This window comes from Felis catus, chromosome C1, assembly GCF_018350175.1.
Source record: "Felis catus isolate Fca126 chromosome C1, F.catus_Fca126_mat1.0, whole genome shotgun sequence".
NCBI lineage: Eukaryota > Metazoa > Chordata > Mammalia > Carnivora > Felidae > Felis > Felis catus.
In genome coordinates, this window is record NC_058375.1 from 161,185,316 (window position 1) to 161,198,020 (window position 12,705).

A 12,705-nucleotide genomic window follows, 5' to 3' on the forward strand; every position below is an offset into this window, starting at 1 on the left:
TGTCAGATATTACTGTTGAAAATTTGGAAGACAAGCAAAATAAAAATCATGTACAATCCCCAAACCCAGAGATTGCTATTAACACTTTGTGTGTTTCCTTCAAGATGTCTTCCCACGTGTATCCATGCAAACATAGTCATACTTCTATTTAAAAAGTCATCTATACATATTGTTTTCAAGCCAGTATATCTTTTTCTTATAGATATCGGAAACTTCATTCTTTTGGGGCTGAGACTCTATTTTCTGTTTCTTAAAACCATTTTCAAAATGAATCCTCTGTGATTCATTTTGTAATGTAAAATTGATTGGCAAGTGCGAATGTCTTTGGGGGTCAAAAAGTTCATGACAGGGAAGACCCTAACTCTCAATAAAGTCACTTACAAAGACTGGGAATAGCAGAGTTATTGGAGAGGCCAGCTATAAACCCCTTAATCTCTCCTCTTAAGCTTATTATTGCGCTTGTGTGGGGTGCCATTGTTGTTCTTGTCTTTCTGAAGCATGTCTGGGAGAGTTTAGAGCAGCTTGTCGTCATTATTATAATGGCTTCTAGAAGCTTGCTCTTATGCAGGGAGTGCTAGCCTTGCCAGAACTCAGCTGTCCCACTAAGTTGTCATGTGATTCATTTAGTCACTTGACTTCTGACTCTAATTGCGAAACGAATTTTAAAATATCAGATCATTCAATCTAGTTATTTAGCCAGGATATTTAAAAGGATAGTTGGATTTGTATGAGATTTTTGAACCTGTATTTCAGAATGATTTTCCAAAGTACTGGTCTTAACATGGTATAAGAACTAAGGTTCTATCTAAATATCTAAGTTTTCTTTCTAAGATTACAAAAGTAAAATAAAATTGGGTTCAGAAATTTCTGATGAGACTTATTTCCAAAGAGTAGTTAACTCCTAATGCCTAAAAGCAATGAATTTATAAAGCAAATAAGAAAGTGGACAGTGATGGGACGCCTGGGTGGCTCAGTAGGTTGAGCATCTGACTTTGGCTCAGGTCATGATTTCACAGCTCGTGAGTTCGAGACCCGCGTTGGGCTCCGTGTTGACAGCTCAGAGCCTGAAGCCTCCTTCCGATTCTGTGTCTCCCTCTCTCTCTGTCCTCCCCCTCTCGTGTTCTGTCTCTCTCACTCTCTCAAAAATAAATAAATGTTAAAAAAAATTTAGAAAGTGGACAGTGACAATACTAGTTAAAAATTTTAAAGCAGATTTTATTTTTCTTACTCATTTGTTGGTTAGCTTAAAAGGAGACATTCTATTAAAAACTACTTTTAATGCAAATAGATTTAGGAAATGGGGGTGATAGGATACAATTTTGTTGAATCAAATAACCTTGTTAATATGTACCCCATCCAGAGTAATAATTTTCTAAGAATTGCAATACAATGAAATGTATTTAAGATAAATTACATAGAACATTAATGAATTCTTAAATTCAAAGGATCTTCTAGCATTTAGGGTTATCATCCCTTATTACTTACTCTGTAAATATGAAAGAGTTCCCTTTAATAGAGTTCCACTTCATAGAATAAATAAGATATAGCTTTGTTGATAGATGAGGAAAAGAGAAATACGTCAAGCTTTTCTGAGAACAGATAGAGGAGAGGTGGTAAGCTTTGCTAGATCCAAGTCATGCTTATAATGACCAGTGGTCATATGGTAAAAGCAGCTTATATTGGTATATTTACCTTACTGTCTCTTTTTCAGTATTTCGCCAGGGTGATATTGGAACAAACTGGTATGCTGTCCTGGCAGGGTCTTTGGATGTGAAAGTATCTGAGACCAGCAGTCACCAGGTAAGATACCTTATCTTTTTTTTTTTAAGTAGGATTTATTAGTATTATTTTTAAAGACACATTAGGTCTATATATTTTATGCCATCAAAATTACATTTTCAAACTTTCAAAATGGCCTCTCTCCCATAGGAAGGAGTTCAACAAGTGTTTGTTGAATTCTTTTATTAAGTTACTCAAGAAGCATATATATTGCATGTTTTCCATGGTTTGAGTATGGTGACAGGTATTGGAACACGAAGTGCAAGAACACATTGCCTGCCTTTCAGGAGCTTGCTATCTGTTGGGAAATGCAAACAATTCAATTGCACAGTTATATATTGATGTGTAAGTTGAAATGTGAGCAAAGGGGACAGAGAATCAAGTCTTCCTGGGTGTCTCCTCCTTCCTCCTTCTGGTATCCTAACTTTTCTGTGTCCTAGATGTGATCCCTCATCAGCCCTATAGGTGCCACAGCGATGCAGGAGAAATGTGCTTGATACAGTCTCCCTAAAAATCTTTCACAGTTGCTCTGCCTCATCTTCTCAAATGTGGAAGGGCTAATAATATATATGTATTTTCCTAAAGTGTGCTACTTGCTTACTTGATCTTCATTAGTGACCTTTGAGGAGCTTAGCATCCTAGGAGATAAAATTCATTTTCTCTCTTTTCCTCTCACAATATTTGTGAATATTTAAAATTGAACCCAGACTCTTCTTTCACATCTGCAATGACCCTTGTTCATCCTTATCCTTGGGGCCCAAATGTACAGAACTTTCCTGTTTGGAGTCAGGAACCTTGAATCTCAGAAGTCTAAAGGCCACCTCCAAGCCTCAGTATGAAAATGGCCCAAGTTTTCTACCTGCATATTCAGGATTCATATAAAAACTGATGGAAGAGAATTGGCTAATTATAAAATCAGAAAAAATTATCAAGAAAAATGTATAAATCAGCCAAGGGAATAAATAGCCTACAGCCAAGTATCATGTTTAAGACTCTGTCTCTAAGCCTTTTTCATATGTAACATACTCCAAATGGAGACACATTTATGATGCATTAAATCTGAGATTAAAAATTTTCAGGCATATGTGTGCATATTGGAGTTGGGGGCAGCCAACCATTTAAAAATGGAAAAGTGTCCTAAAGATTGTTGATAAGGTGGGCATTTAGAGTTTGGAATATAGCTGCCGATGTTATTCCCACTGTTATGGATGGGCAGAGTCTCAGGCCAGTGCCCAAGTCCTGCTTAACCCATAGATACTTTTTCTGCGCATCACTACATAGAACTTTCCATTACAAACTGCCTGGGACCTGTGCCTGTCAGCCTTGTTGGTACTGTCCCTCTCCCCTTCTCTCACAGAGCCAGTTATCTCCTGGAGTTCAGATGCCGAGGTGAGAGGTGAGTTTTTTATTCTTGTAAGCTGCCTCACTTTCTCAATGAACTGAGAGAACAACTACATTTCTTGGATATTTGCCATGTGCAGGGCAGTGTTCTAAGCACCTGATAGGTATTTATTTACTCCTTTAATCCTCACAACGACCCTACGGGGTAGGTCATATTACTGTTCTCGTTTAACAGATGAGGCAGTTGAGGCCCTGACTGGTTAAATAACTTGCCCCAAGTAACCTATATAGAAACTGGGGGAACCACACTTCAAACCCAAGAAGTCAGCACCTGAACATAGGCTGTTAGACACTGCTCTGTAATTTTGATTCAAAAGAACTGTGATGAGGGTTTCCTGGGTGGCTGAGTCAGTTAAGGGTCCAACTTTTGATCTCAGCTCGGTTGCTGATTTCAGGGTCGTGAGTTCAAGCCCCACATTGGCCTCTGCTCTAGGTGTAAAGCCTACTGAAAAAATGTGGTGACTCATGCAAGTTCCCTCTTTCTGGTATGTGTCATCTTTTCAGATTTCCTCATGTCTCTTATCTCTGCACACCTTCCACCTGCAGACTGCTGTCCTGGAGGGTATCCTCGGGCTCCTTGCCCAGAGCTGTTCCTGATGTTTACGTTAACCGGGTCTCACTTGTGCGGAGGTGTGGAGGGGACAGGGCCTGTAGAGAATGGTTCTCCTTGCTCCTCCAGGTGGTTTTGAATGAGTGCTGATGGAGAGAGGGGAAGAACTGGAAAGAGATGGTGAGGAAAGAGAGGAAAGGGGACAAAGGTGAGAATTAAGGGGGAGAAAGGTGAGAAGGAAAGGGAAAGAGAAGAAGGAAAAAGGCAGAGCAGATGTACCTAAGGGATGATAAATAACATCAGCATGAATATACTGACACATCAAATGTTCAAAGCTGACATGAGATTTTGATGGTATTAAGATAGTATGGCCAGAAGCTCCTGGAATATTGCCCTGGACCAGTTTTCTCATCATGGGGTTCTAGCAAGAATAGATGAGTAAGACTTTGTTATTAACTGTGGGGTTTTAAAAATCTTAACAGACTTTTAACTTTAGCTGTGGTTTTGATCTCAGACCCAATTTCTAAGCTGGGCTTGGTCTTCTCTTAAGTTGTTAGGAGTTACTAGCTTTATACCGGATCTGGTTTACTGCCTCCTGTGTACTTCACCCCACACTGTCCAACCAGGGTTTTCTGGATTGATTTATATCACTAAGATATACGGAAGAGAAAGCTCATTGATGTCTACATCCTTCACCTCTCCAAAGAGGAGTCTGAGAAACAGAGAGGGCCCAGCCTTCCAGCCAACTCAGACAGTCACCCGCAGGACATGGTTACAGCCACCTGGGAGAAAGAAGCTAAAGAGAATGAGCAAGATGGCTGAACCTCCTCCCATGGCAAATTGCTTGACAGGGAGAAATAAAAAAAGCCACTTCCACCTGTGCTAGCCTTGTAATGGGCCCTGAATCTCTGCCCTCCAGTAATATGACCAAATCAGGGTGATTAGTAAGCCAATCAGAGTAGTTCTCTCTATAAGTCAAAGTTCTCCAGAGAAATAGAACAAGTAAAAGATAGACAGATAGATAGATAGGAATTTATTTTAAGGAACTGGCTTATGTGACTGTGAGGGCTGGTAAGTTTGAAATCCATATGGCAAGCCAGCAGGCTGGCCATCAGGCAAAAGTTGATGCTGCAGTCATCAGTCTGAAAGCTGGAAACCCAGGCAGAATTCCTGTGTGGTAGTCTGGAAACAGAATTCTGTCTTCTTTGCGAGACCTCAAGAGAAACATATTTGCTCTTAAGTCCTTCAATTGATTGGGTGAAACCCACCTGCATTATGGAGGATAATTTGCTTCATTTAAAGTCTACTGATCATAAATGTTAAAGATGTCTAAAAGATATTTTCACAGCAAAATATAGACTAATGTTTGACTAAACAAACTGGTTGTCATATTCAAGTCAACACATAAAATTAACTATCAGCTGCTTCAGTTGGGAGTGAAATGGGGTTGGATAATGGGCCATGGGAGGAGAAACAAGGAAAGACCTACAATTCCTACCCCTTGAGACCAGCAACAACTTTGCTAAGTGCCTTCACTGTGTTATACTTGCTAGGGATTCTGTGTGCATTCACTGACTTCATCTTTTGGCATTCATGTTCTGTTTTACAACTGGGCTTGGAAACAAAGCTCAGCAACATCAGGTGTAACTTTCCCTGGGTCATACAAATGTATGTGGCCAAGTGAAGATTTGAATTCAGGTCTGACATATTCCAAATTTCACGTTCTTCCTGCTGCTCACACAGGAAAAAAGGTGAGCAGGGAAGTAAAAGAAAAAAGGAAAAGTTAAGAGACTAAGATAGTGAAGGAAAAAGAAAGGAGGTAACAGCACAAAAGAGTGAAATCTTTATAAGTGGGTAGGGCAGTTTCTTGCTAGCCTGACCCTCCATTTTCATTCAAGTCTCTTAGTGGCCTTTCTTCTCCTCAGAGGGTCAGAAATCAGAGATGGTGATGATAAATTCCCAAACTTAGAATCTCTAAGTTTCAGACATACCCTCAGTGGGGTGTTAGCTGAGCCAGAATGGCAGGATAAGAGCAGGAATAGATCATGGTAATGGAGCGCCCACTACAGGTAGCTGTGTGAAAAGCACTTTTCAAGCATTTTTTTCATTGGCTATTAAGCTACAGCCCCCTTCCCCACCCCTGTTTAGTGCTATTATTAGTGTCACTTTACAGGTAGACGCTAAATAACTCTCCCAAGGTCACTCATCCATTAGGTATCAGAGCCAGTTCTTTGAGATTCTGAGGCTGAAGTTCTTGACCATTATGGCTGTATAGGTGCCAAGCAGAAGTAATAATGAATGTGGGGAGAAGCTTTTCCCCTGCAGCTCAGGCAACCACCCGCTGATTCCAGCTCAGAGCTCCACACCTCTCATCTCCAAGCCACCTTGCAGATGTTTGCTCCACCTGAGACGTAATATCAGGGAAGACCCACTTCTTACACTCTGCTGGGCTGCCCCTGGGTGTGGGTTCCTCCTTCCACCACCTTTTAGGTCAGTTAAATGAGCATGGTCCATCCCTTCAAAAGGTTTCTAGGCTAGAGGGTGGGGTAGATAACTATGGGTGATAGGGGAGGGAGACTGAGGTACTTTGTCCAAGGTGGAGGTGATAGGGTTAGAGTTTGGGTTGATAGGATGTATGGGGGCTGAGAGAAAGTGGGGATCTGGACTTGGTTAAAGAGGTGGATGGTGATGCCAGTAATTGAAATAAGGGCACATAAGAAAGAAAGCCCTTCACAGATTCTGATACAGTGTTTCTATGTCATATATTTATTAGGCATTATTGATCTGATGGAATTTTTTTTCTGAACAAAATCACCCTTTTATATGGTGATAGGAAGAGATAACTATACATAAATTTGAAGAATACAAATGGCATAAATATTTTATTTGGCTCAGAAATTTATATTACCTTTCTGCCCGTTTTAATATAATACTACTTTTTCTGCCTTTTCATCATTCCCTTATACTTTTTTGCTCACTGGATTAAAAAAGCACAGCTTCTTGCCTTCTGTATGATTGGTTTTGCAGGTTCTTTTTGAATTCTTTGGACTCCAGGTTGAGGGTCACACTTATCTCCCATTAGTGGTATCCTATGAGCATAGTTATAGTAACTCTCATCATTTAGAAACCATTTCACTCCCATTGTTTTGTTTGAGCTGCCCTAGTAAGCAGACCCAACTGTGTTGTAACTTACTCAAGTCCCATGTGAATGAGTGGTCTGTTCAAGATGATACAGTGGTGACCCATAGAGCTGGAAATCCCCATGACTTCCTTACTCAATCCAGTACTCTGCTCTTGTCATTCTTACCTTTGGCCAGCATGTGTGGCCATTTGTGTGGATGTCTGTAAGGGGTCTTCAAAGTGTACTTGCTCCCAAGTGCCTACTGGTGTCCATGGGTGGTGGTAATGTATAGATCCTTCTTTGCCCCCTTGGGTCACTGGTGCCCAAGATTCTGAAGAAAGCTGTTGATTCCACATTTTGGAAAAGTATTAAAACCGCTCCACTCAGTGGTAATGTAAGCTTCAAGCCCTTTGCTGGGAGGAGGGGATAGAGACAAAGAGCCATTGGACTGTGGGGAACAAGGATGGCTTACCTCCCAGTTTTGCTTGGAGTTGGTCCACCTGGTCAGTTTCAAAACCACAAGTCTGCCAGCTGGGGAGGCATGGCTTAGCAGGCAGACTCTTTCTCATCCTGCGGGTCTGCTCCCAACTCAGAGCACATCAGACACTGGTGCACAATCCTACTGAGTGTTGGTTGGAACCAACTTCTCTCTCTCTGACACAGGCCTTTCTGGGAAGAGCCCTAAGCCAACACTGTTCCGCTTCCGTACTTCCATTGCTTTCATTTCTTTTGCTATGGACTTGAAACTGTGTTTGTTCTAAGAATTCTGAGAAATACATAGACTATTCTGTTCTGTTATTTAAAAAAAAATTTTTTTTAACGTTTTTTATTTATTTTTGGGACAGAGAGAGACAGAGCATGAACGGGGGAGGGGCAGAGAGAGAGGGAGACACAGAATCGGAAACAGGCTCCAGGCTCCGAGCCATCAGCCCAGAGCCTGATGCGGGGCTCGAACTCACGGACTGCAAGATCGTGACCTGGCTGAAGTCGGACGCATAACCGACTGCGCCACCCAGGCGCCCCTTCTGTTCTGTTATTTTGATGAACTTGTAGAGACAGCTATCCTTGGAAATACCTTCCTATGCATTATATTGCTTCTACTACTCCATAAACAAAGCTTACTTCCAAAACACTTGTACCCCATGTCCATATGTAATTGTCAAAGGCACACCTACCAGCTTTCTAGGCACTTTTCCTGCCTTGAGCATTCTTTGTGTTACCCCTTGAAACTCAGAGTGCTCAGCAAGGGAACCTGCCCACAGACCACGCCACCAACCCACTGTGTCCTAGCTGGCTCACATGTTCACAAAGATTTCTACTTGGCAGCACAGATCCTATCAAGGATTAATCTTTCCCATTCCCGCCAATACCTGTCCCCACCCTCAGTCTCTTACCTAAGCCTAACCAGGACACAAACGCCCTCAGACATCCACAGTGGAACTCTTGTGCTCAAGAACTTGCCTGTCTTGAGTGCCTATTTAATTACACGGCCTGAAAGTTAGAGAGTTTATGTTCCCACTAGAATGAAAATGCTATCAGTGTACTCTTTTCTTATTAATACTTGAATGGATTTAGAGTGAAAAGTGGGTATTAGAATAAATTATACATAATAAGTAATACACGCAAAAACAGTAAATAGGCAGCCATACTCAACTCTGTGTGTGTGTTTCAGAAAGCACGTATGCACGCGATGGGGAGAGAGAGAGAGAGAGACAAGGTCCTGTTTTTCTCTGCAGATTTTATAAGTGAAGGGCCTTTTTGGCATGGTAAATATTTAAACCCTAGAAATATATAAGGTTTAAAAGTTAATCTTTGCACCAAAAAAGTATATTTTTCCTGTCGCATGAAAGAAGAATTTCTTCTGACTGCTAAGTGACTAGAAGTTCATGCTGCAAAATAGAGAGTAAGATAGTGTATCAATTCATTAAAACTTCTACATCTGTATAACAGATGCTTATTTAAAGTATTTTTACCTAATGCAACACACAGTGGTTATAATCAGACCTCTTTTGAAACCCTCTCTCTGCTACTTCATTGTTGTGTGACCTTAGGCAAGTTAGATTACCTATAAGTTGGGGATTTCTACCTTAAATGAGTCAATGTATACAGACCACTTCGTGGGAAGCTTGGCATAGAGCAGGGGTTCTGGTACTTTTTTCTTACTAATTCCAGAAGCAAAGGTTTGTTGCCTAGAGTGGAGTGCAGCCTGTTGCAATGCCTGCAATGCTCTCATTTTATCACAAGAGGGCAGTGCTAGCATAGAGAAAGCAGGAAATGTACTCGGTATTAGAATGGCAAGCCGTTCACCGATGTTATTCAGCCATTCTCTGGGATCAGAGAACCCTGGCTGCTGTTGGCACTTGCACTTTATTCACCCTCTCATCTGTTTCTGTAACATTCTCTGGCAGTTTTTAGTCCAATTTTGGAAAAACGATCTCTCACTGGTACTTCCCCCAAAGTAAAATGTGCTTTTATTTGCCCTCTTTTTGTCTCTACAGCAAAGATGTTTTTAAGCGTTGAATTTTTGTTTATGAAATTTGAAGGACAGACTTGTTTCTCTATCATGTGGCTCTCTCTATCATTCTCTGTCTTTCTGTCTTAGCCTGTCTGATTCTCTCATTTACTCTCGTTCCACCCCATTATTTTCAGACAGAGAACATTGCTATCATCAGGGAACATTTTCTGAACACATTTAATGAGCCCATGAAACGTGAAAGGTGCCAAGTCCATAGTGGTGGTTTATGATCTCTTATTACTTGTCTGTTCAGGTCATGTTATTTGTTAGGAACCCATCCGGAGTTTATTTAGCATCCTGCGCGAGGCTTCCACACACTGTGTTTAGTTTTGTTGCCATGTAATGCTTTGTTTGGGTGGATGCAGGACTGAGCCACGGTGCAGGACAGATTGGCTTTCTGCTGAAATGAAGCTGGCCTCCCTGATTCAGTTATTGGAATGCTAATGCTAGTCCCTTCTCATGTTCTCATCGAAACTTCCTGCAGCCAGCTTGCCTGATCTCGTTAAGCTGTGTCTAACACTGTGATTCCAGGGAAGTGCTGTAAAAGTAACAAATCTGTCTTTGCTGTCTGTTAGAAAAAAACACATTTGACTTGGAAGTATTTTGCCTTTGTGCTTGGCAATAAATTCTTCAGACAGCACATACAATTTAATGTCTTGACAAATTTTTATTTTTTAAAAAGACTTGCAGCATTCAGTAAATTCCAATACTAAATTCAAGCTCATGAAATAAACCCAGGCACTACCAAACTTAATGGCAAGTATTGGCCATAGTCCTAAAATAAAAATATTGTCAGAATATTTGCTTTGTAAGAATTTACGTTTCAGGGTCTGTGCACTTAAAGGACCAATTTGTTCGCTGATGTTAACCCAACATGTATCCAAAACAATAAATATGCCATGAGACAGTTAACTTTTCTTGAGCTATTAATACAGAGTGATTTAGATATACTTACTAAAAAAATCTGATACCCCTTGAAGTTAAAGGACAGTTTAAGAAAAAAAATCTTGATGTACTGATCAGAGAAAATTCTTATGTCTGTTTGCTGATTGCTAGTTATTTTAAATTTCATCAGGCTGTAACTTGTGTAAGTTGGATTTCTGTGGATGCGTATAGACATTTGCAAAGCACGTGTTTATTACCTCTGATATCAGTGATACACGGCCATTGGCTTTCTTAACACTGTTCCTATTTTCATAGTGTAGCTTTGTTTATAGTGTAACAAACAAATAAAATGCTTCATATGAGAACACCTGCTTTAAGAAAACCTAGCATATCATAATTCAGATGTACAAAGCAGATAAATTAAGGGGTGATTAGTAGCAGCACAAAAGGATTCTTTGATTTTCAGCAGGATTCATCAGAAGGGTTCCTTTGAATGCAAGCTCCCCCAGAGAGCTGAAGTGTTTTGCAGATCATTCAAACCACTTGACATCCAGACTGGGAGACAGAAAAACTTAGAATTTAAGTGTTGAAAAACCATCGTTCATTGAAGATTAACACAAAATGAATGTAGAGGTTCTCTGTTCTTTCAATAATAGAAAAATGTAATTTGCTTTTTAGTAATATGGTTAACCTAAATGTGTATATAAACATGACAAAGTCAGAAATACTATTTTCCATTATTTATGGAGCACCTACTATGTGCTAGGGACCATCCTTGACTCTGTGTGTTGTTTTATTTATATTTAATCCTGCTTGTGCCCATTTCACAAATGAGGATATTAAGCTTCCTGGGATCATTTTACCCAAAGCTGCAAGACCATGATAATTGGCAGAGAACAGTTTTGAATCTAGGTCTACGAGGGCTGTACTTTTGTCACTACACTCCAGGGAAGTTTCCTGCTGAGCTTGGAGTGTTCTGACTCTGGGTGCCGCCACATGCGTGTCCTTTGCCTAATACTCCCTGCCTTCCATCAAGGACGTGTTTGTTAACCTACTTAACACGAACGTTTATGAATGGAGATAACCAGACCCTGCCTATGCCACTGAAATACATACTGTGCCAAGATAATGTTCACGACTTCAGTTGGTGCTTAGCTGGGCAGAGGAGGTGAGCCTGAAAACTGGAGGCCGTCTATGGTGGAGGTAGGAGCTGTCTAGAGGGCATGTTCAGGTATGCCGGGCAGGACATGGAACGTGACTGAACACTGGAGCAGCGCGGCCCCCAGGTTAGTAGAGCGCAGGATGGGGTAGGTCTAACTAATGGTAACATGATGGGCTATAACTTGGTGATGAGCAGGGAGTCAGGAAGTGGGCCCAGTGATGGAAGTGGGCAGCCAGGTGGGCTGACGAACAGGCCTGGCCACAGAAGGATGTTGGAGAAGGATGTTGCCATACATGTGTGTATGGCAAGGATGCTGGTGAGGGCTGTCAGAACTAGACGGCCATTTTGAAAAGAATTAAGATACCAGATAGGTTATTAAGGCAGAGACAGAAAGAGAGGCAGTAACTCCGCTCTCCCACTGAGGTAGGAACTCCGTTGTTAGCAACTGGGGCACAGGATCAGAGTAGGAATAACTAATGATTGCTTACATTTCTCCTAATGAGTTAAGAGGTTGGTGCCCTAGTCTGGGATGGATTTGATCCTCTCAATGAGGGCCAAGTGGACCCCAGTAATGAAAGGAGGGTTAGAGAGGGAGCAGTGCTGTTTTCTATTTTCCTGGAGATTGGGACTTAATATATATAGATAAATGTATGTAAATAAAAATACAGATTGACTGACTGAAGGAAAAAACCTGTGTGGATTTAATTATTCCTTTAATTGATTTTTCTACTGAGCCTTGGCAAGTGGTACTTAACATCTCATATGATCATTGCAGAGGTATATGCAGAGGTGATTAGACTTACTAGTTCTCGTCTGAACTCCTGCTCACTAGCCATGCTCCTGGACAAATTCCTGAACATCTCTAGGCCTGATTTTCCTCAGCCTGTGAAATAGCCGTGATGTTGCAGAATTGTTCTAATACTGCCATCAGTAAGAATACCCACAATTTATTAAACATTTCTTTTCAGTCAGGCTCTGTGTGAAGCAGTTTAAATGCATTATCTCATTTAACTGTTGTGAGGAATAAATAAGGCATCACAGTCAAGATACTGGCTTAGTGCACTCACACACGTGGAGATCCATGTACGTGCTGACGCACTGTAGAATGTGTACCATTAAGGATAAGTTGGTTATTAAGTGTTTTAGAGGATAAGAGAAGGAGTGACCATGTTGACTGATAGGTGAAAGAGAGTTGCATGAGATTGGAGGAAGAAACCAGATGACATGTCAGTGACATGCCACAGGTCACTCCTTTTTTGAGCGCCCATGACCCCTACTTATATACTAGAATT

At 41.0% G+C, this 12,705-nt stretch overlaps 1 protein-coding gene across 6 annotated transcripts in view; it reads left to right on the plus strand.

Annotated features, from left to right (window-relative positions):
* RAPGEF4 (Rap guanine nucleotide exchange factor 4) overlaps nucleotides 1–12,705 on the plus strand; it is a 291,293-nt gene that overhangs the window by 50,068 nt on the left and 228,520 nt on the right. For all 6 annotated transcript variants that reach the window (XM_023259461.2, XM_023259462.2, XM_045033954.1 and 3 more), the window contains one exon: nucleotides 1,712–1,800. In XM_023259461.2, coding sequence (XP_023115229.1) covers nucleotides 1,712–1,800 — 89 coding nt within the window. Of the gene's footprint in view, nucleotides 1–1,711; nucleotides 1,801–12,705 lie in introns of those variants that run through there.